The sequence below is a fragment of the Passer montanus genome, unplaced genomic scaffold (assembly GCF_014805655.1).
Source record: "Passer montanus isolate IOZ18808 unplaced genomic scaffold, ASM1480565v1 scaffold6, whole genome shotgun sequence".
In the NCBI taxonomy this organism is placed as follows: Eukaryota; Metazoa; Chordata; class Aves; order Passeriformes; family Passeridae; genus Passer; species Passer montanus.
Window position 1 is genome coordinate 4,544,192 of NW_024371037.1, and position 24,830 is coordinate 4,569,021.

Consider the following 24,830-nt stretch of genomic DNA (forward strand, 5'->3'; position numbering starts at 1 on the left):
AAGAACAAGTCAGGTAAACAAACAGGTCTCTGCCTCCCTGGGCAACAAAACAGCTCAGTCTGCAAGCCACTTGCTCTTGCAGTCCACTTTTCTGCAGAACAAAAGGCAGTTAATTAAAGACAGCACAGATAAAGAAACAGCATAGAAGATTTATGTTACAACTGTGCATTACCATGTTTTGACACTCACTTTGGAATCAGAGCAGAAACATTCAGTTCAGCTTCACAGCTGGTATATTCTTTTCTCATTCAGAAAAAAAAAATCATAAAACTATCTATAGAACTATCTGTAAAATAAACTTATTCAATAGTCCATAGTCCTGGTAACATGCTAGTCAGGCCTGTAGCTTTAAATAACTGTCCTCTAATCAGACAATGAGCTCCTCATGAATAAATCCACCTTTTAACCAACCATGACTTCAGGATCCCGAAACCAAAGTACTTCAATGCTGACTGCCTCTTTATAACATTCTCATATTATTAATTGAAAGGTCAATTGTCTCTTCTCACAATATAAGGGGAAAAAACAAAGTGGGAAAAGGAAAATTATACAAATATGATCCTTTAGTTGAACGCAGTAGTTGGAATATATTGGGAATTACAGCTTTATTTTGCCTTAGTGGTGCTGAATTTCTGTTTTAGGTGTTTTAAATAATCACCACAAAATAAGATGCATAGTTTAAATTAAGGATAAAGAAACTAAGCTTGGCACAAGTGTTCCAACAATCACCAAGTGCTTGAATAGTCAAATATTGTATCTCCTAACAGACCACCTTGGCACATCATGTTCTCTTCCACTGTGACTATGAATCTTAAAGAAATTAGTTATAATTAGATTAATAATTAATATCAGATTGAAAATAAACCACATCAAATAGCAGGTACTAATATCTGTGGGAACATTTGTACCTCATACCCATCTCTCAACAGTTTTAGAAAGTATCTGTCAATTTATTTCACAAACATGTATTTACATTGAAGGAAATTCACACCACTGAAAATACAACATTTACACATTCACAGATATACAGCTGTGCACTCTCTCCTGTGTTAAGGCCAGGCACTCGGCTCTGCTATCTCTGCAATAATGACAATATAAATTTTTAGCAGATCAAACAACTGGCAGGTTTAGTGGATTTTAAGCATCATCATGCTCTGTATATGGTGGTTATACTCTTCAAGCTTTTAGATAGCAGATTATTTCACTGAAGAAAAATGCCTCCTGCATGGCATTTGCATAAGATTCTATAAATCATAAGCATATATATATAGCTCCTGTTTTACTGTGTTATCAGTGATCCTTACTCTACAGAGTTCAGTTATCCTTGTAGTAGTTATTAAAGTTAATTCGCAGCAGAAAGTCCTCCAAATGTGGTTGGTATCCTCTATTTACAAGCTTTGTTACCACTGGAAGAAAATGAAAGAAATACAGTAAGCTTCAACTAAGATTAATATTATAAATTCATCCTTGACAGCATCTATGGCTTTTAACTTTAAAAAAAACCCCAAAACCATAATGCAGAAAATTGAGAATAAATATATATGTTAACAAAAGAAAAGTCCAATATTTATTTCTGGAATTATAAAATACTTCAAATAAATGCAAAAGAAAGACTATGTGTCAGTTCTAAGTGAAAGTGCATTATTCTAACAAAGCATTTCTTATCAAGTCACTTTCATAGGAACAAACAGATCACAGAATCATTCACAATAAAGATGGTGTGCTCCTATCACAATTTCAACCGACCAGGAAGCATGTTTAGGTCCTCATGAGACCTCTGTGAAAAAAGCAGCTCTGCTGAAGTTTTCTTGAGTGAAGTCCATTGTGAGAGAGAAAACCAAAGAGAAATTCCTAGGACAAACCCCTCACTCTATGAATGAACACACCAACTGCTCTAAACGTCCTTAACTGCAAAGGAAAAAAGCCAACTGAAGTTCCCTAAGCTCACAAACATCCCATGCACCAATATCAAGGGAATTAGCAAGCAGCAGCAGCATGCAAGGAAGAAGGGGAGGTGTATTTTTGGAAGTTAGGGCCCGAGCCAAAGCCATTGAAGTCCAAACAACTTTGTATTGGCTTTCAATGGATTCTGGATCAACCCATTGTGGAAAGAGCATTTTACAATACATGGTGACTGAAGGTACAAGTGGAGATAAACAAGCACGTATTTGTTTTGTAGTGCTTAACAAGGAGGGTGTAAAAAACTGGGTCACTCATCAGATTTCCTTACAGAATGGTCTATTAATCTCTGTCCATGAAGCAACCATAGATCTCGTAGTATGGGCTTAGGTGGCTCCCACAGGTGTTCTGACTTCCTGTAGAATTTGGAAGCAGCCATTCTAACTCATCCTGAAATATCTGTTTTTGGTCCTTTGATACCATTTTTGGACACCCTTAAAGAATAAAAAGGGCAGCTCATTTCCTGAAGAATATAGTGTGAACTAAAAAATATTTTAGTAGAATAGATCTAAGAAAAGCAGATGCATCTCCTTCAGGAATTCAAGATTCTCTAAAAAAAAGGAACCCAGATCCCACAAACCATCTTTATACTAGATGAAGGATAACTAATGTACTAAAACACAATCAAGATATGACAGACAAATGGAAGGTAACCATTTCAGCACACTGTAGCCTAAGCTGACAGGGAGATGAAATTTTATCATGATAAAGGAAAGAACATTTGGTAAATAGTTGAAAAACTTGCCTGGAGCACATGCTGGAAAGCTCTGAGCTTTAGTGAACATGGGAATCAGAACTTTCAAATCTCATACCAGTGGCAAAACTCAACTATTGCATAGAGGAGCACATGCTGGAAAGCTCTCTGAGCTTTAGTCCAACATGGGAATCAGAACTTTCAAATCTCATACCAGTGGCAAAACTCAACTATTGCATAGATATCTAAAATTACTTCTGAGTGGCATCTAACTATCTCTACTGCTGCCAATAAAATGTTTCAGAACTCAATTCCAGAGAAAAGAAAAAATGTATGTATGAAAGTACAGCTAAATACCAAATACTTATTTTGTAAATCAGCAAAAACTTACAGTCAGTTTTGAAATATCTGTTAGATTTCTTGTATTTACATCTTAATTGACGTACAGGCAGATCTTGGCAAACCAAAACAATGCAGTTTACATTTGGGAACTGTATTTCCAACACTCCCTAAGTATACAAATCTTCCTATTTTTACATTACATTACTAAAATGTTCCAGTAGCCAGCTGACCTTTTCTTCTATCTAGAATTTATGCAATTTCTTACCTTTGAATAAGAAATGGGAGTAATACTTGAAGGTGTTGTACGACTGCTGCATCAGACCGAAGTTGGGATGAACAGCCATTTGCTTCCCTGCATCGAAGCTCCACGACTGAGAGATGAGCTGGCTGCGGAACTTCAGAATAAGGCTGAAGATGCTATGTATGATGTTCATCACAGGGGCTGCCTTCTCTGTCAACAGACCCCTAACAGAACAAAGCCAGCTTCAGAAATTAGTTGGTGTAATTTATTGGTTGTAAGACCACAAATAAAAAGGAGTGACAATGCTTTAGGTTAACAATAATTGCTTACAAAAATCCCCACAACTGCAGCCAACAAATTTTAAACAAGGTGCCTAAATCTAACACAGTTTACTTGCACTTCCAAGAAACTTATATCTGCTCTAGAGATTCTGATTTCTAGAATGACATCTGCCTTTGCAAAAGAGATGACATTTAACAAAAGAAACTTATATCTGCTCTTAAGATATCTTAAGAGATTCTGATTTCTAGAATGACATCTGCCTTTGCAAAAGAGATGACATTTAACAACATGCTTTGAGTTTCCTTAAACTTTAATCTCCTCTAATCCTACCACCTGCTAACGAAAGAGCAGCTCTAGGCAAGTCTTTTCTGATTAAAACTCAGAAAGAGAGACATGAAAGGAGAAATTTCTTTTCTTGTTTATAGTTTCTGTTCCTTATCATCTCCCTCCATCTCATCACTTCATAATTGCAGTGTACACTCTTCAAGAAGAAACCATAATTTCAGTGTACACTCTCTAGCTCCTTTCCTTTTAGTCACACCACCCCTTTGCCTCAAATAGAGTAACTAAGGGGCTAAAAGCTTGTGATTCCTAAAAGACAGGTGTCTCTTGCACTGCTCATAAATCTAGATAAATCTTTTAGTCCTTTTCAAATCCAGCCCTGGTCACCGCACATGTTTTAAAAGCACATTGTACAGGAGTTGATTTCACATCCTTTAGTAAGGCCTACTGTGCACGCTACTTATGATGAATAAAACAGCAGTAATTTACAAAGGATGGAGTGAAGGAAAAAGAACTGTGGCACGCGTGCCCTTAGTTTAGAGCTGTCCTGAGTAGACTGGAAGCTTGCAGAAGCATGGTGACCAGGAGCAGGAGGTAACTCAGGGAGTCCAGGGAAATGAAAAGGATGGACAGCTGAGAAAAAAGTATCAAAGTATAGACCTTGTAAGATGCCATGAAGTTTGTTTCTCACATAAGAACACTTTCATATGTAAAGACTACTTAATGTGTCATGTAAAAGTCAGTTTTGCACAAATACATTAGGCTAGGACTGGCCACTGCCTTAACATGCATTTGAAGTAAAAGTAAGTATGGTAGCTTGCCTGAAGATTGCTTTGTTGAGGTATTCAGCATGTGTTCTGTGAATTTCTTCTAGGTTGCCCACAGAAGACAGTTTGTTTCCAAATTCACACCATGTAACATGAAGGATCTGATTAGCAATGTAACCTTGAATTACTTTCACAAAATGCTGCATCTCATGTTTATACAGCTGGAGCTGTCGAAACTGGACAGAATTTGATGCACGACTCACTAAAGCTGAAAATAAAAGCAGAAATATATTATCAGCCGCAGAGACCATCTAAAATCAGATTTTTTTACGGAATTTAGTTTTTATTAGTAGAGTCTAATCGTCTTTAAAATGCCTTCAGCACCCTCTGCTAGACAATTGCTTATACACAGTCATGTCAAACTTCAATAGCCACAATTTTCTTAAAACATCTTCCTTGGCATTTTGAACAAAATGCTCTCTTTCACTAGTCACACTTACCAGTGCGCTTTAAGTGAAACCAAACATCCTTGAGAGTCCACACCATGTGCTTCAGCTGAAGCAAAAAGGAGAAAATCTTGTTGTATTTATTCATGCAGCTCTCAGTAATGACAATGTTCAGAGGCCAGTCAACCTGCAAGAAATAACAGTGCTGATCGTACTACATTTTTTTAGAAATTATAACATTATTTAAAATAAAAGTATTTCAACAATTATTATGTATTTTAATAACGTAATGCAATGGTCAGGCTAAGTAAATCCTGTAGTTTCCATTACACATTATTTTACTCCATTTTTAGATATTGCATTCTTATTAACATATTCACTTTACCACTGTACATAAGAACCATGGCATAACTGCAGTGTCCCAACGTGCTCTGTGCCCCCTTACCTTGTACCTGAGCTCTAAGCAACTCAGAGCATCTGGTGCATTGGGCGTGAACATTTCTGGGAGATACTTGAGGGCAAAAGAAAGATTGGAAGCAAGCTGGGTGTCACCATGAAGACTGTACTGTAGTGCTTTATTTAGGATAGAATTAAGAACCAGTGGATTCAGCAATTCACCAGGTGTTTGTCCTGATCCAAGCTAGGGATAAAAAAAAAAACAAATTACACCATATTAATAAAAAGTCTTGGCTCTTGAACACAGGTGAATTAAAGCACAATTATAAAGTGGCGACTACCCTGCCTTGATTGGAAGTTTTTACTTCTGCCATAGGGATGCATGAACAGCATAAGAAGCAATTTCTGAAGCATTTTCTGTTCACAGCATGAAGGGTAATCTCATACCTACACTGATTTATTTTTGTATGTCTGCTGTGGTTCAGTCCCTCCTGCAGGGAATAGAGTCTTTAGAAAGCCAGGGACCCAAGGAATTTATATGACTTGAATGTGCCTGTCTCATCACCTCAGCACTCTCAGAGGTTTACAAATAAAGCTATTCATCACGTATAAATTCCCAAGTGCTCTCCCTAGTTGGGTCTAAAGCAGTTTCAGGACTCAGAGAAATGCATTAACTCTCCTACAGCTGCCTCAGGCTATCTGTCCTACCTTGCTGTCTTCCCCATGAACACAGCAGTAAGTCATGAAAATACTGCCCCATCAGAGGGCCCAGCACTCTCTTCACATGGCCTCCCCTCTGCTCTCTATCTGAGGATATTTAAGGTAAGAGGAGGTAGTTTGCACAGCAGTAGGTAGCTTTCCACTGGATTTTAGCAAATGGCAACAGGCTCTTCCAGCCTTGTTGCCAGCAGACAGGAAGGGACAGCAATAGTGGAGCAGTTTTCACAGGAAAGAGTGAAGTACCCTTCCATGAATGCTTATCTGTCCAAGACCTTTTTTCTCCTTCCTTACAACATTAACAGAGTTCCTTGCTACAGACTTCTTGACACAGTACAAAAGAGGAAAACTCCACAAGCCAGAATTCTAATTCACACCATTCACTCATCCCATCAAACCAATTCAGAGGCATGAAGGTAAAGCAGACAACCCAAGCACTGGGGTTAAGACATCAAAGTAAATACCTTCTCAAACAACAGGTCACTGAGTGACTGAGCAAACTCCCCATCTTCCATTAACAAAAAGTGTCTCAATGCTTCAAAATGCTTCTCTACATTCAGCTCCACAAAGTAGTAATCAACTATTGCTTTGTTCACAAGAGAAACACTAAGAATAAAAACAGAGAAAAGGGATTATACTTACATGTAATTCCTTCCTTCCTGTTAACATTCAGCTGTGGTGACATCAGGTTAATGCACCATTACTTAACTCTGCTATCTAAGATGTTATTCATATAGGCAAAAAAACATGAGACAAAAAATGCTCATCCATTATATATCAGAATTAAAACCTACCACTTCAGGTAATTGGGTTCTGGAAAATATTGGGAAGTATTATAAGACTGACTACATACAGTGATCTTTAGAATATGCTGCTGGACCTGGATCAACATTTTATCAACAGCATTCTGATCTCTGTCACCTACACAAATTAAAAGACTATTAAATTCCCAGCAAGAATATACTAATTGAAAGAAATCTGACACCAGATATTAAGAACTATACTCCATCTAGTATCTAGATCTATACACAGTCTACAGTACCATGCAGGTATTCAACCTAGCTTTAAATAATTTAACTTGCCTATCAGGGATAGGGCAATTCTGGCAGCACAAAAAGTCAGGCTCAGTTTGGTAAATGTGTGAATCTGTACACAGATTGTTCTGGTAGCCAACCAGATGTTTAAAATTAAGTTAGACAATAACATCTTCCTACATTGCACCAAACTTTGAGTACAGCATACTCAGAGCTAGCAGATGGAAACTTACAGGAAAACAGATTCTAAAAGAAGTGTCTGTGAGCAATTGTTTTCATGACAAAAGCTAATCTTGAACAAAACAACAAAACCTTTTATTTAAAATATTATTAGATACACTAATTAAACCATCCAACATGTATGTGGTTTCCTTACATACCCCAATAGTAACAAGAACTTTTATTATACCTCAAAATAGCCTTGAAGCTGGAGTTCCTATAGAAGCATGAAATATACCCTGACCAATATCAGATTTCAAGAATCAAAAGATTCTTTTACTCCCTTAGCTTTCATCTTTCAAATATAAACTGGCATACATATTATAAATAATACACCTTCTTTTTAAAAGAACAATGAAACTAATGGTGTTAAAATCACTGCTGCATAATCTACAAGACTTCCCTCTGAGTGCTTATATTCCAAATAGACATTCAAATTTTTAATTTGAAAATAAACATCTAAGTTTATGTTGTTATTCATCATGCAGATCTGAACTTTTTAATTACTAATGGACCATTTAATGAATTGCTTCTAGGACCTAAGAGCAAATTTAAGACTACGTGCAACTCCTGTCTCAAAATAGAATACAACATTAATTGCAAAATTAATTGCAAAATTCCTAACAAATACTCACTGAGATACAAGTGGAGCAGTAATAGAACGTTTCATCAGCACTGGCAGAGACAAGAGCTCACTCAGCTGCACAGCAGTTTCATCTGTTGCAGACTGCACTGTAGGATCCACAGGAAACGTGTATGATCTTGGAATCACGTGATGCAAGAGATGAGAAACTGGTGGTTCTGCTAAATTTAAAAATATACACACAATGTAAGTTATTATATTTAAGAAGCTTAATAATATGTTCCTATTAAATTCTGTATACAAACACCTCTAGGTTAGAAAATCATAACATGCCAAAATGTATTTCTCATCTTTGTGCCTTGGAGCAAATTGTTTGGCTACTGCAGTTCATAACCTTGGTAATTTACTGGTAAGTCACAGCATTCAGCTTTCCAGTTCAAATTTACCACACCTTCTATTGATCTACTTTTCCAACAGTTCTACTCACACATCAAATCATAACTATCTTGATACTTTTCAATACAATACTGATCAGATAAGGCTTTCAAATAAGCTTGTTCTTTCTTCCATGTATCTTCCTCTTCGCCTTCTCTCTCCTTAGTTGTGGGAGCATTAGCTTCAGAAGATAAAGTTTCTTGAGGCACGGCATCTTGTGAAATGGCCTTTTCAGGTTCTTCTCTCTAAAATTCATAAATGGACAAATTTTATGAGAGATGCTGGGTTTGTCTGTTCAGGCTTAATGTGTTCCTACAGGTAACTGCCTAGCTGTTCCAAATGAGAAGAGCCTACTCACCCATGTGTTTCAGACATGTAAAAACAATACGATTTTACAGTGACAACTATATTAGGAGAGAAATTTACTACCTTAATTACCAGTTCAATTCTTCAAAAGAAAAATAAGTCCTCTCAACAACCACTTCTGTTTCTTACCTGTAAGCTCTGTGAGGAATCTGGAGAAGGGTCCTTGTTGACAACATCTGCAATTACTGTAAATACAATTAAAGTCAGCATTTACTTGGACCTGCTTATAATACTTGGTTCATACCTCAGATCTGCTCCTCAGATCTGCTCCTAAAGTTGTTCAAAATTCCTGTCTAAACTACTACAGAAACAACCACACCAATAACAGTACCTCCCCATAGCCCCACCCAGGCAGTTTTATGCATGTTCTCTAAAGGACCCTAAAGGTCCTGTGTCACAAAATTTCAGACTAAAAGTTTCATTTTTTAATGCTCTGTTTCTTGCATATAGGATACAAATCTAAGCTCAAATTCTTTCCTCTGAATTCTAGCACTATATGAAAAGTAATGGAAGGAATTAAGTGGAGTAAGTAGGGAAGAAAGGACCCATTCAGAAAACAAACATTCAGAGTTACTTGCACAAGCCCTTAAACAAATGCTGACCGAATAAACCTAATTTTATTTTACCTTCTTGTTTCTCTTCTGTTGTATTTTCCTTTTTATCATCTTTAATATTAGCATCAGCACAGTCTGTAACACTGTCAGATATCTGTGACTGTGTCTCTTCCTTAACTTGTGATGGTTTTGCCTCCTTTCTGCTCCCTTCAGCAGGAGAGAACTCTTCACTGTACAGAAGCGTCTGAACTGTGGAGTCAGATGAAGAACCCAAAATGGCTTTACGATGAGGTATGGGATCATCTTCTGTAGATGGGGCCCACTTCCCTATTTGGATGCTTGACTGGGATGCGTGTCCGAACGGGCTGCAACGGGATTTCAGAGGCTCTGTATCCGACACCAGCTCTCCGATTTTGATGTGTGACTGTGAGGCGTGCCCATGGATGTTCCAACGAGGTCTGCCTGAGACCACCTCTGACACGTTTTCACCAATCTTGATATTGGAATCAGATGCATGACCATGGCTGCTCCATCGAGGCCTTGTAGGAGCCACATTTGACACATACTCTCCAATCTTAATATTGGCTTCTGAAGCATGACCATGGATGTTCCACCTGGGCCTTGAGGTCTCTATCTCTGAAGCATATTCCCCAATTTTAATATGAGCTTCAGAAACATGCCCATGAATATTCCATCGAGGTCTCCTAGACTCAACTTCAGAAGTATAGCTGCTGCTTTTTATATGGGAATCTGAAGAACTCCTGTAAGCACTTGAATGTGGCCGGTAAGTGTCCACTTGAGGTACATATTCTCCCACTCTGATGTTGGCATCAGATGCATGTCCATGAATGTTCCAGCGAGGCCTTCTGTTGTCCACATCAAACACGTTTTCCCCAACTCTAACATGTCCCTGCCAAGCTGCAGATGGTCTGAGAACTGTATTAAAATCGTACTCGCTTTGCTGTTGCAATGGTGCATTGTCTTCTTCTGGTGCCTCTCTCGGGACAGGCTGACTTTCACTCACTTGCGAAGTCTCAGAAAGATCTGAGTTAATATTTTGGAAAGCTTCATCTAGCAAAGATCCTTGCACCCTGACAGCAACAGACTGTTCATCTTGTGACTTTGATAAGAAATCTTCTATATTCACATTGGATTCAGGCAAGGACTCAGCACTGTATAGAGAACTGCATGCTTTCTCTGAATTTTGGAGATTGCTTTCAGATCCTGTTGCTTTAGGCTGAAAATGCTCATCAGCACTATTATTTGCTGGCTCTGGCATAGGCAGTGCTTTGTCAGCAGAAGCAGCATATCCCTGTTCAGTCTCAGATTCTTTCCTGCCAACTGTCTCATTAGAAGACAGAGGTTTCACAAAAGACACCTAAAAAAGAAATAATTATTACACTGTATGGCTGGTCACATATCAACCTACTAATTCAGGTATCACTTTATTACAGGATTAAAAATTTTCCAATTTTTCTGATGAGTACATAAATGATAATTACTCACCTTGCTGTTACAGTGAACTTTGTGTTTACTGAACTGAAATGAACCATGAAATTAAGCCCCTTTAGGGAAACCTGGAACAGCAACTTGAAGTTTATGTAAGAAAATAAACTCACTTGTGAAGGTGGCTCTTTCTCAACAGGGGTTTTATCCAAAGCCAACTGGCACTGTTTATAAGGAATAATATCTAATTTTCTCCTGTAGAGAAAATTTTTTTCCTCATCTGGAAGTTTTTCAAGCATTTCCTACAAGTAAAAAAAAAAAAAAAGAAAAAGGTCTTTAAGTACCAAGTATCAAATTTTCTAAATTACACTTCTTAAATCTTTTTAGGAGGTACCTCAATGCGTTTTTGATCTTCTAACAGAAACTTAAGACGGGCTGTTTCCAACTTGTGGCGCTGGGTTTTCCATAATTTTCTTTGTTCCCTACGGGCTGCATCATCAGAAAGTTTGCTATAATGGTCAATTAATTCCTGCCTAAATGAAGGTAAAAAGAAAGCTAAGTTACAGATTTTTGCACATTGATTTTCATCTTCCCATCTAAAGAATAAGACTTTTTAGCACTTCAGAACTGAGAATTGGTGCCTAAAATGTACAAGCCAGAGGCTTCAGTCACATAGAATGAACAGGCGGAAAACACAGGACTGTGTTTTTAGTCAACATGTATTTCTGTAACTATTTTTAGTAGATCACTCATTTGCTGTAAGTGATTTTAGATGAAACAGAAGAAAGTGAAATATCAATCTAACTCCAACTACTTTTTACTTCTACTTTGACATACATGTGACCATTTTCGCTGTGGGCTCTGCATTTAAATTGTAAGACACATTCAAATTTTTTTTCCTGAAATTTTGATTATAGCAAAACCCAGACTGGATAGGGTTGGCACAAATGAGTGGGTCCTAGATTTTTCAGCCACTAACCATTTGTAACAAAATTGCTCAAAGATTACCAAAAATCCTTACATCCATCTTCTAACTGCAAATACTACCCTTGTAGGACAACGTCTACTGTGAATTTTAACATGCAATTATTTTTTCCTGAGATCTTTATGAGAGTTTTGAAGACAACTCAGATACACTTACCTTGCCTTTTTTTCCAGTTCTTCTTCTAAAGCTTTCAGTCTTTTTTCTCTCTCTCTGAGCTCTCGGGCATAGCTGAAATCATCATCAATCTCCTCCTGCCTTATCGCAAGACGACGCTGCATAAATATGTAACACTTTTAAAAGCTGTTCCCAATACCAGTTGTAACACACATATCTACAAGAAGTTCCTATTTGTACACCATGAGCTACTAATTCAACCTCAGTACAACACATCCATTAATTTATTTGCCTAAGAAATACAGTCTGCCTCTAGAATTGCAGACAGAGATACCTCTTGGTCCTTTGCAAACTGTTCTTTCAGCTTCTGAAACTGTTCCCGTTTCTTCGCATCCAAAGCCATTCGTTCTGATATTTGCTTGTCTGTATTAAAATAAAGATACTGTTAGTTTACATTAACAAACCCACTAGAAAACACAAAAAATGTCACTATAACTTACCACTAATGGCTTTTAGTACTTTGCTAGCAGTTTCCCGAGCATGAACAATTAATTCTTGTTTGGCTATTTCCACGCGCAAATCCTAATTTAAAAAAAAACAACCAAAAATAAAAAGCCAAGGTGGAATTTCTTCTATTATTTTAGACTTGAAATACACTGTTGCAAAGACAGATGCACATTTTATAATGGTTATTAATCAATTAATACAACAAAAATATGAACAAAACAAGTAAGTAAATGCAAGATCTACAAACTAGTATTGGAAGTTAATACGGCAAGATTTTAAAACGAACTAAATCCATCTGATATATAAACTAAATTGATGGAATCTGAAGGCCAGAAATTTTTTTGTCCAAGATTTTAAAGTGAACTAAATCCGATATATAAACTAAATTGATGGAATCTGAAGGCCAGAAATTTTTTTGTCATTAAAATGTTCTGAAAAACAATTAGCTATGGAAAATACAAATAGTCTTATCCAGTTACTAATTAGCTTATCTCACTTGTTAAATCAGAATCTAACACTCTTTTCAGTAAGACGACAAATCTCCTAATGTAAAGAACTAAGATCGAAGTCTAACACTCATTTAATACATGAAAAGGCCAAAAAATGTCAACACACCACCTATACTTTTTAAAGTTATATTAAATAACTTTAATATTTAATAATTTTTATCTGTTGCAATTAAAACTGCAATTTAGCCATGAAAAAATTCTGACTATAAATACAAATTCTTTAAAGGTTATAATAAAAATGAGAACTGACTATTTTAAAAAAATCATAATGAGGTATTTGTTCCTTTATTCATTTACCTTTTCCTCCTTGCTTATGGAACTGTATCGAGCGATTCTTTCCATTCGACCTACATACACTGCACAGTCTCTCTCTATTTCTTTCAGTTCTTCAAGTGAAAAAATAACTGAAATCCGGGGAACAGGTATATCTGACCAACATATATAATGCTGAAAAATGAGAAATTTCCTTTTACATACATTTTAAAAAGTGTAAAATTTTATATTATGAATTCACATTATAGATCTTTTTTAACTTAGTCTCGCTTCAAGACACTGACACAAAGCTCCACACAGCATCTAAAGCTTGTATTAGTATCATCTTTTGGTATTTATATAATTCAAAGTAGGAGACAAAGGTACAACGGTCCACAACTTGCATCACAGGTCAAATTCTTAGAATTCTGTCTTTGCTGCTGAAAATCTAATACACACATTTATACAAATCATGTTCTAAAGATCTCTAATTTTCCTGTTCTGAATATCCAAATTAACTGAGCATGAGTAACTCAATGCTGAATGCATCTCTCCTGTCAAAAGTCAGGTATTGTTCACTTACATCCTCCATAGATCCCCACTCAGGAGGAACTCTCTAACACCCCTACAGGAGAGACCTCCGCACAAGAAAAATTCTCAAAACCACGGCCAGTGCACACTACAGAGAACCTATTCTTTAAGTATAACTGGTCTTCCTACTTTGCCTCAACAACCCTAAATCTCTGAAGCTATTCTATTCAGTGCACAAAACAGGTAACTGAGGGAAACAGGTAACTTGAAGGAAAAAACCAAATGAGCACACAAGCTCGCTCACACTGGATTCCCTCAGTCTACTGGTAAAAGCCAGAAGATGGAAACCCTGGGCAGTATTCCTGGGAATGTATTAACCTAAGCAGAAGGGAAGACCCAGCTCCTGATGGCATTATCAAAAGGAATGAAATGTGCCTGGCACTCTCACACAGATGGAAGATGACTGAACCTGGGTGCCGTATGACCTGGGGGGAGACCCTGCGTTAGTGACTCACAGAGCTGTAACTACCATGGAGGTGACTGCTGACCCTTTCCTGAAGAGCCCAGTACTACTGACACACCTGCCACCAGTCACCATGACACCAGTCACGGTCTGGGAATGGTTATCAGAGCACTCAGGAGAACTGGCAGAGGGACATTTCACTTGAGGAATTAGGCTCGTACCTGACACTACATAGCTGATAATGAGCTGCCCTGCTCTGTCGAGACTGAGCAGCTCTGACAAGGAGAGTACTAACTACCTGGGAATGTCTACAGGCTTTAGACACCTCTCTGGTTGTTTTAGTTTTGGACATATAGAGAGAAGAGAGTAGATACAAAGTAGTTGAACGTGTTTTTCTTATCAAGGACAAGAACTGCTCTGCAAAATACCAACAAACAAAACTATTTAAGTACTTCTTGAAAATGTAGTGTTACAGGTGAAAGAACTGAGCCATGAAGTGGTAAAAGTGAGACAGGTATAAACCAAAAAGGAGTAGTGCAAGAAGTGGAAGGCACTTGGTTGAATGTCTAAAACATTTCTGCTTTCAATACAAAGAAAAGAAAAACAGCATGTTTTTCTGATGGTGTTAAAATGTATATTTCTGTAGTGAGGTGGTAGAAAGTAGAATGGATAATCAGAAGCATCACAAGTATCTGAGAGCAAGTAATTGCCCTTCATCATCCTACTTATGTAATACCAAGTTTTGATAAAAGAGTGAACCTGCTAAAAACCTAGACTCTTGCGCTAGAGACATGATTTTTTCCATGTCATAGGAAGGAAGCAACCCAAAACTTACCCTAGGACAGCACAATTTCAACAAGTTTATAGTTTTCCCACATATGTATACATCATTAGCAATATGCTTAAGAAATACAGGGACACAGTCTTCTACTTCTTTTGAAATCAAAACATAACCATGAGTCCAGTAATGTTTATCTGTGTAACAAAAAGATGGAAGTACATATTTCAGTTATTTAATTAATAGCACAGATTATAGAAATTAGAAATGCTCTGTATATATACTGTACCTCTGAAACAAAGATAATCCTCATTCACCTGAATCATAAATTCTCCATAAACATCTCTGAATACACCACTATATACCCAATCATAGATAAATCTGAAAAAAAAATTGTACAATATTGAAAATCAACCCTTTCACATTCTCTTCTTTGTAAGAACCAAGGAGTTAGTATGCTCCTTAAAATCCCAAAAGACACAAGATATAGGCAGGGTAAAAAAGCCATCAGTTAAGTGCTGTGACACTGACATTTAAATATACAGGAGATTGTGGCTTTACACTTTTCTTAAATTATTTTTAATAGGATATTTTAGCAACAATTAATTTAGATAAGAGAACAGTGCCACAATTGAAACAATTATTTATTATTATTATTTTTATTCTTGCATATCAATTATTATTATTCTTGCATATCAATTTACTAAATATATATTAAAAATGTATAGAAAATGTTGCAGCACATCCTATTTTTAATAGAATATTTTAGCAATAATTAATTTAGATAAGAGAACAGTGCCTCAATTGAAACAATTATTTTATTCTTGCATATCAATTTACTAAATATATATTAAAAATGTATAGAAAATGTTGCAGCACATCAAGGGCACAGCAAGAGAAAAGCAGAAAGGATTTGTTTTCAACAGAGGTAATTTCAGCAGGGAGAAACTAAAAGAGTATAAAACAAAGATGCAATACCAAGCACTTTTTCCCCAGACCCAGAGGCATTTTTAATATACATGCAATGATGAGAACTACTATTTTGGCATATTTATTCATGCTTTTTCGTATTTTCTCTGTGTGAGCTCAGAGGTCCTGGAAGACTTTTTTTAAAAAAATTTTTACTTAACACTGTGCAAGGAAGTGGAAGCATTTAACACAGCAAACACTGCTCAACTTCAAGGTTGTATGTAAAAAGTTAAGCACTTTTAAATTATTAAATCTAATGCTTCTATGATTTATTTGAGCAACAACTTGTATTATTTCATTTCCTTCAGGTTAATAAATGAGTGGGTAACATTTTTGGCAGATAATAGAGACTTCCTTCCAGGGTAGTCCTGATCATGTATAATTGATGCTTCAAGAGATATCTGCAGCAAATTTAGGAATCAAGGCAGCAATCCAGATTTTTCTAGGTTCCATGTGATGCCCTTGGTATTTCAGAAATCTGACTTCCTTCTATAAATAGCAGGGTAAGAGCTGTGAAGATATTTCAGCGAGGCTTCTGGTAAATCTGAAATTAAATTTCTCTGAAGATCATTTCATGTAGAAGGAAGAAAACACAGGAAGGGTGGCCATGGGAGGAATCTTAAATTTAGAGCATTTTGACAGACTTTTGTTTTCTCTTCTAAGTGTTTTTACATCTATTATGTAACATTGCAAACTGATGATGGACTACAGTTATAATTCCTGTAAACAGCTATTAAAAAATTGATCATCTCTTCAGATGTCTGTAAACCAGTAATTTTTAAATTGATGAGCACTGCTTAACAAAACAGCTGCAATCCAAGGAACTCTACTTTTAATTATTCCTATTATCAGTTAGTTACATGTACTTAATTAACAACAGATATTTTATTCATTTTCACTTACTAAAAAACCCACAAGAAGACAGTGGAAAAAAGCATGAACATCCCCAGTTTGTACAATAAAAGAAACTTCTCAGTTTCCAGTTTCAGGATTTTAACTGAGGTATGAGGAAAAAAATAAAAGTTTATCCAAATCTTATATTCAATTTCCATGACCAGCAGCAAGAATTAAGTCTTATTTACACATATTTATTTACTAATCTAGCCACACATAACCCCTTACATTGTTAATGAGCTAAGAGGCACAGAACAGCAAAATTAACTCATTTTAATATATACTGCATATACAGACGTGTATTTTCTTACATTGTTAATGAGCTAAGAGGCATAGAACAGCAAAAATTAAAAAAATTAACTCATTTTAATATATACTGCATATACAGACGTGTATTTTTTTTCTGAAAATATTAAAAACCATTGTTAAACACACAGAGTTACTCACCAGATTACCAATTCATAATTCTTAAACTCAGTTATGCAGAGAACAATATGGACACACCTTGTATATGGTTCACAGCTTGTCTTCAACAAAGACAGAAGAACTGGATAATGCTCATTGCTACAATTGTTGAGAGCCTCTTTGTACAGATATGAAAGCAATTTAACACCCTAAAAATGAAAAATATTTTAACATCAGACAACACACTTCACAACAACTTTAATAATAAAAATACATGGCTTGACATATTTCACTAGACACAGAAGGCAGATTCATCTCATTTCCTCCACCTATTTGCAGTTAAGATCACTTTACCTGCACAAGTTACTTAAGATCACTTTATCAGATATGTTTAGAGTTGGATTCACATGACTAGAAGGCTCATTTTGAACCCTTTGATTATTTTAGAAATTGAAAACCCTGGACAAATTTCCAAATTAAGTATCTGGAAAAAGGACTATAGTGTTTTAACTGCAGTTAAAAGGTCCAGGGTCATAGCTTTGCTAGTAGAGAGACCAACACTAAGTATTTCATGTAAAATTCAATATATTTGAAGAATATTAACATTGCAACCCAAAACAAACATAAAAATATCAAACAAAAAATCACCGTAGGAAATGAAGCACCAGCTCCACCACTGACCCCCAGTGCCGTTGTTGTTCCTATACCACACAGTTCAGCTAAATACCTAAAAAACAGTATTAAAACATACAGAAAAATTTCAACCAGGAGTCTCCAAGATCAGTGATGAACTTTGCTGAATTTGAATACTGTCCAACAATCACACTCTACGTGCTGAATGATAAGAGGCATAACAAAGAAACTGAGTATAAAGATCTTGTATGTTTTCCCTACAATAGTCTGGATATTAAAAAAAAAATCTGTAAAACAGAGGAAAAACACTGATAGACTAAATAAGAATGCCCATGTAATATGGTCTTTTTCAGAGTACATGAAGAGATTGCATTTTTTCGGCAATGAAAAGCTTAAACATTTAATACCATTCTCTTACCTCAGCTGACGACCTAATTTTCTGAATAGAAAGCTGATTGTTAGAAGACTTAAAGTAGGAGGTGTTGACAAAACACAGGCTCGGTAATATTGAAGATACTTTCTCAGTCCACTTGTGAATGCCTGGTATGAACAGAAAATATTTAAAGTCTTACTGTGAAAGTTGTTAGCAGTCTATCAATGTCTCTCATCAACTGCATCAGCATGAAAACAAACCTTTTAGTAAAATTAATGGCATATGCAGGTAAGGGAGACTTGTACACCAAAGTAAGGGGCAAGTGAGGGTCCATGCAACTTCAGACATTGCAATCAGCCAGATGACTCCTCTATACTCTTCACACATACAGTGCATGGAGCCTGTAGCCATGCACAGTGAAATAAAGCATCTTGGCTCAGATCTTTGACTTGTCCTTTGAGGAGCTCTGCATTCTCTATAATACCAACCTAAGGAAACCTGCCTCCTTACTTTTGTGCCTAAACCAGATACTGCAAAACACTTATCTAGAACTTTATCTAACAGAGAGACCTTCTTAAGAGAAATTGAATAACATTGCTGTAAATCAAATATTCAGAAATATTGACAACCTACACAGAATGAACAGATTTTCATAACTAATCCTAACTTCTATGCATTAGGAGAAGATTAAACCACCAGATATTACAGAAGATTACGGAGCTGTACATACAGCTCAACATAATATACAGAGGACTGACATGGAAAATTTGCACATAATTTTGAACCAAGGAAAAGTAATTGAAGCTATTCAATACAATATTTTTCTACCTCAGTTTTTAGCTTTGAAAAATATATTTTATATATAGTATACTAAGAAAGTTCTCGTATTTTATTTTTATACATCTTTCTGCATAAATAAGCAATGTTTTTCAAGCATTTAAAAATTATAGTTATTTAGTCCACAACAGAACAATATGATTAAACAAAGGGTAACAAAGACATTTTATAGAATGTTTCAGTGCAAGTAAGCCCTCAGAACAGAGCTATGATTTAAATATAGCAGCACTGTTCCATGCCGATCTGGGATAGAGCATTAAAATACTCTGCAGTTTTGCAGGAGGCAGAAATTCCAGCTTTACATTAAATCCGTCACCTTCTCTACCTCAGATAATTGGCCCATTAAATCTGGGTGATTTAATGCCATTGTTTTACCTGAAACACAAGTCCTTTGCTGTATGAGGAATCCAAAACTGGTTGAAGAGAAAAACGACTCAGCCGTGTGTAATAGGTTCCATACTCTGCAACTTCCGAGAGCACGTTATGCATTGTCTCTGGTGATGTTCCAGATACATACACCCCCTCCTTTATCACAAATGACTGAGCAGACTAAGAGGATACAGGGAGAAAAAAAAGAAAAAACAGGCAGATTCAGCGATTTCAGAGCTGTATTCTGTTTTAAAATAGCTTACACACAAAAATAATAGCAGACGAATTCTTAGTTTAGATACTCAGGTGACTGAGACTATATAGCTAGGACAGGGAGACAAACACTGAATTGTAGCAAAACTGGAGGAGTAGGAACGATGCCTTCAAATACACAGAATAAGACTCTACTTAATTACTTAAAGAAAATCCAATTCTACAAAATTATTTACACATCTATTTTCAAGTACTCACAACACTATTTTCCCTTTATAGAGAACTACAAATACTCTTAGCCTATTCCAGTAACATAATTACTACAATATATAAATACTGCCTTGTTGACATTAGGCAACATTCAACTTCTTAACATTAGTCACAACTGTAAGATCTCAGCAGAAATAAATGTATTGAAGAGGAAACCTCTATGAAGGAAAAAAACCAAAAAGATTTTACTAGGAAGGGCAGATAAAAATCTTCCCTACCTGATTGAGTGAAAATGTAGTGGATACCACACCAATGAGGACATTCAAGACATCCTTAACCAGTTCAGGTTCTTTCACCAGCACAAGCTGGGGAAGCTGAAGTGCAGTATTAGTAAACAGTTGCAATTCCCCTTCTCGAAGTTTATAAAATTTGTCAAAAGCTTCTCTCCCAGCTTCAGTAAGGTATGGTTCCTCTTTTTTGCCAGGTGGGCTGTGTCAGAGTAAACACAACATTACAAGGTGATTATGTGAAAAGAAGGCAATAAATCTCATATAGGAAGAAAAAAGCATTTCAGAGTTTTGCACAGACAGAATTCCTCACAGTGAAGTTACCAGTAATATACCTGTAATAGATTTTTAAGGGAATTTGCATTCAGTCAATAGCTCAAACTCAGTACAGAGAACAAATACGTAGATAATTTGAACATCAGTTCAGAGACAGAATCCTTGACAGAGAACTACTAGCTGCTTTTATGGCCCTCCCTGATGCAGTTTTCACACTAGGAAAATGAGGCAAATATATGTCATAGATCCATGGTTCACTTAATGCTAATATTCAAATAAGTTAAAGAGAAATATGCTCAAAGTGCTAGAATGAACTTCTATTAACACATTTTACCTCTTTGCAATGAAGGTTACTATCATCTCCAAACAATTTCTATTTCCAATTCTTCCAAAAACTCTGAATTCTAGTAGCAGGCATTGCACAGAATCTGTCAGGCATATGGTCAGTATATGACTCTTGGACCCTTACAGTCTAAACAGCAACAAAAAAAACTGTCTTGTTCTAGGAAAAAAGCTCAAGTGGGCTAGTGGCTTTGGAAAATCAGAACAGTGAACTTCTGAGTTTCTGAGCTTCTAAAGCTCAGAGATAAAAAAAACCACTGTTTAACAATGCAACAGCACACCATTGAATTATTATTTAAAATTACAGAAAACATACAAAGCAAAGCTTCTCCAAGAATCAGGTACACCATTGTCCATCTGAAATGTCAGGATACCTGCCATACCTGCCTTCTCTTTTACCTCCCCTTTTAGGGGAGCCAGGAACCCTTAACAGGACTGCAGAGAGCATTCTCTCAGGAGATGCATCTTCTACTCAAAAGCCAAAAGAACTACAAGCCTAACTAGACCACCTAGAAATCTGTTACAATTTTTTCATTTGTCTACAGGACGGGGAAAGGAATACAATACAATACTGGGAAATATTTGTTTAATTCTTCTACTGCTCTACAATTACCACTTTCTCTTTTGAAACTGAAAATATGCAGTCATTTTATACTGAGAAAAATTGCATAGCATATAAGAAGTCAAAATAGTTAGAAAAATGCTACATTTCACACAAACAGTGTTTTCCTAATTCCTTATTTTTTTGACAAAGGTGATTTTATCTCTTCCTGTGAAACTGCTGCACTCTAAGAACCAGTTTGTTGAAATCACTCAACTTTAATTCCTTTATCCGTATTAATGCAGTGTATTGAAATCTGTGACTTAGACATGCTCATTTCACTATTTATACTGAGGTCACGTGGAACTAAGATGCAGTGCACCTTCACACATTTGCATATGGTGCACAGTAAGTTTACCAGTCAGATCAGACACATACTATCCAATTCTTTCCCAACATCTTCGTTTGCTGGGTCCATACGTAAGCACTGCATCCCACAAGTCTATGTCTGGAGTCATGCTTGGCTCTGACTGAGAATCAGGAGTCAGATTGGATGCTGATTGGAATCCCTCATCTTCTGACTGGTCTATACTTTGGGGAACCTGTCAGAAAGAGTTCAAATGTCAGACATGAGAACATTTTACTGAAGACACATTTGTTAATGAAAAAGATGTTTTACTACCATTCAAATGACTCTATGTGACCCAACCTCTCTCACCTACCCTCCCTTAATATCAATTTTAAGTTTTTATAGTAGGCACTCTTTTAATTTGATGAGTCTCTACAGGTATTAATGCTCATACACAAAAAACAAATCACCTTCAAAATAATATACCACACTTGCTGGTGTTAAATTCTAAACTTTCTTGTTTGGCAAACATATAGTTCTACAAATGCAGAATCTCTGGTATGGACATTCAACAATATGTAGCATAAATACAATCATACTGCTCTATCATTTATTCCAGGCAAAGGATCCAGGCCACAATTCTTCAAATTTGTAAGCATTTTGTTAACTATGACTAACACAGTTTGTTCCCTAATTCATATGCAGAAAACCTCTAAGTGTCCAAACAGTGTATATGCCACATCCTCAACTCCCACTCAACAGGAGCCATATGTACAGAATTGTCCTCAATTTTAGTAAAAGATATTCAAACCCATGTAAAAAGCAGCATATTCCTCAAGAAATTGCAAATTTTCCATTTTGATGCAGAGTTCAGCACTAACTCAAAAAGGTTCTGCCTCCTCTAGGTTACAATTTACATCCACATGTGAACACTGAATGACACAGGGTTTTTCTAGTTAATGTGTTTGCCTTCAAGTTTCAATTCAGACTGAATTAAAGGAATTGCAAGATCTATCCATATGTTAAGTAAAGGGAACAAGATGAGGATCTAAGGGTAAGTTATAAATAAGCCTACCTACACACAGTAAAAATGGAAAGAAAGAAGAAAAACTCTAAAAGTCTATTTAGTACTTCTACAAGAATAAGGCAGAAAAATAAACAGCAAAAGGGGAAAAAAGAAGAGAAAGCAAAAGGGGGGAAAAAGATACACTAGAAACTGTACACACTGAAAAGGCAGTAGGACAATAGGAACTAGGCTATTCAATAGGAAAAAAAAAGGAAAAAAAAAAAGAAAAAATGCTTTCAGATATAACAAGCCAAGTCAACAATACAGCAAGTTAGGTAATGCAGTCTGAACAGCAAAGCACATGCAGTCAAACAGGATGCTTAGGCAGTCAGTCTGAGCACTGACAAGCAAGGAACAATGCAGAGGAGCTCAACAGACGAAGCAGGCAAAAATGCAAGCAAAAGGTTGCTAGGGCAGGGAAGGTACGGATACAGCTGATGGCTTAATTTCATAAAGCTTATGGCCACATGATGGGTTTTGACACAGCTACAGGGCAAGACCAAGGTTTTTGTAATCATCCGTCTCCAAAAAGCTTATCTGGTTCTCTGCAAAGGAAAGGATCCCTGCTCCATCTTAAATTCCAGTGCTGTATGCTTCTATCACCAATTAAACTACTACCTACATTTTTGACTACAGTTTCAAAGTGACACATGAAAGCATGCATACACTCCTTAGTCCAAAACAAATGATACTGTACTTTAATTGCAAGTCCAGACAAATCTGCATTGTCAGGCACTGGTGGCAAATCCAGCTTGATGTCCATATCATAGGTACGGCTGTGGACAAGAGCACCGAAGAGCGAGACGCGCGTTTCTTTCTCAAACCTGTCCCCAGCAGGGCAGCTCTGTGAGAACAGCCCTATGGCAGGGAGCCCGGTGCCAGGGGCAGCCTCCATCACCTGCAGGGTCTGCTGAATGGTGTCGCTGAACTGACATTCTTCGTTTGTTATCAGAGACTGTATGTCAGCTTCAAACACGCTTACGTCATAGTAATCATAACCCTGGTATTTGACATTCCTCCCAACATATTTGTTGTTCAGAAAATAGTCCTTTTTTTGTGGTACCAGCTGAGGAGGACCTGTTCCAGCAAGCTGTACTAAGAGATCTAAGACAGAATTAACTTCAGTAAATGGTAAACATTCAGCTGTTTCCAGTTCCTCCACAAGATTCTCCAGTCTATCCGCTTGAACACCCAGGCCAGCGACTCTCAAGTTGAAAGACAGCATCAAAATTTTGTTCTTCACTGGGAGCCTGGAAACGTTTGATTGCAGCTTACGAGCCTCATCTTGAAAAAGGTTCATGAACAGGGCATTATAAGCAACCCTTTTCAAATTTTGCTTAGCCCTTTTCTTGCTGATCTTCTGCCTCCCTAAGTGAACCTTCCATGGCAAACCTGCCAAGTGTGCTTCACACAAGTCACTGAACAACTGTGTAATGCTTTCCATTTCAAATGAAACTGTCAGGTTTTGGCAGGTACAGTCTGGGTCTCTGATTTCAGGAAGACCTGAAAAATATCAGGAAAAGGAAGAAACTCATAAGATATATAAGAAATTGGTGAGTATGCTTTAACTTGAATTCAGACAGCCCAAAAGAAAAGAGAACCGACCTCCCACATATTTAGGACATGAGCTATAAAAAAACCCACTTTAACTTTTATCATCAGCGAAGCGATGGTGCAGGAAGCTTAATTCCAGATGCCAATTTTTTCTCGGCAGACTGAAACAAAAGAGAGAAGCTTGTCCTGATGGAATGCCGGATTCCTGCGGGAACACCTCTACCTGTCTCCCTCAGGCATGCATCGCCTCCCTCCGCTCGCGGTGTCCGCAGCCGCGCGGGCACAGGACGTGGGCAATGCGCGGGCGGGGATGGCGACCGGCGGCGGCCTCACGGCCGGGGTGCAGGGCACCCGCCATCCCCGGGCCACTCGGGAGCACCCCCCAGGAGAGGCGGGCTGCCGGCACCCCCGGAGCTGCCGGCGGCGGGGCTCACCCTCAGCATCCAGCCGGGCCCGAGCACGGCGCGCCAACCCCCCGAGCCCCCCGGCAGCACCAGCAGAGCCCCTCGGGGCCGCGCCCGCCCTTCCCGCCCGGGCCGAACCTGCGGCGCTCCGCGGGCAGTGGGACGGAGCCGCCGCCTCCTCCCGGCGCCGCCGACGTCACCCGAGC

General features: G+C 37.4%; 1 protein-coding gene across 1 annotated transcript in view; it reads right to left on the reverse strand.

Moving 5' to 3' along the window:
• Positions 1-456: 456 nt before the first annotated feature.
• Positions 457-24,830, reverse strand: part of TUBGCP6 (tubulin gamma complex associated protein 6) — a 41,150-nt gene continuing 16,776 nt past the window's right edge. Inside the window, exons 21-45 of the mRNA XM_039726830.1 lie at positions 23,364-24,169; positions 21,690-21,853; positions 20,084-20,294; positions 19,389-19,562; positions 18,222-18,343; positions 17,819-17,897; positions 17,270-17,379; positions 15,192-15,283; positions 14,960-15,099; positions 13,176-13,325; positions 12,363-12,444; positions 12,197-12,285; positions 11,905-12,020; positions 11,158-11,296; positions 10,937-11,065; positions 9,390-10,695; positions 8,893-8,948; positions 8,450-8,642; positions 8,015-8,183; positions 6,591-6,732; positions 5,459-5,653; positions 5,068-5,200; positions 4,622-4,835; positions 3,261-3,460; positions 457-1,406 (exon numbers count right to left, since the gene is read on the reverse strand). Of these exons, the coding sequence (XP_039582764.1) occupies positions 1,315-1,406; positions 3,261-3,460; positions 4,622-4,835; positions 5,068-5,200; positions 5,459-5,653; positions 6,591-6,732; positions 8,015-8,183; positions 8,450-8,642; positions 8,893-8,948; positions 9,390-10,695; positions 10,937-11,065; positions 11,158-11,296; positions 11,905-12,020; positions 12,197-12,285; positions 12,363-12,444; positions 13,176-13,325; positions 14,960-15,099; positions 15,192-15,283; positions 17,270-17,379; positions 17,819-17,897; positions 18,222-18,343; positions 19,389-19,562; positions 20,084-20,294; positions 21,690-21,853; positions 23,364-24,169 (5,303 nt within the window). The 3' untranslated portion in view covers positions 457-1,314. The remainder of the gene's footprint in view (positions 1,407-3,260; positions 3,461-4,621; positions 4,836-5,067; positions 5,201-5,458; positions 5,654-6,590; positions 6,733-8,014; positions 8,184-8,449; positions 8,643-8,892; positions 8,949-9,389; positions 10,696-10,936; positions 11,066-11,157; positions 11,297-11,904; positions 12,021-12,196; positions 12,286-12,362; positions 12,445-13,175; positions 13,326-14,959; positions 15,100-15,191; positions 15,284-17,269; positions 17,380-17,818; positions 17,898-18,221; positions 18,344-19,388; positions 19,563-20,083; positions 20,295-21,689; positions 21,854-23,363; positions 24,170-24,830) is intronic.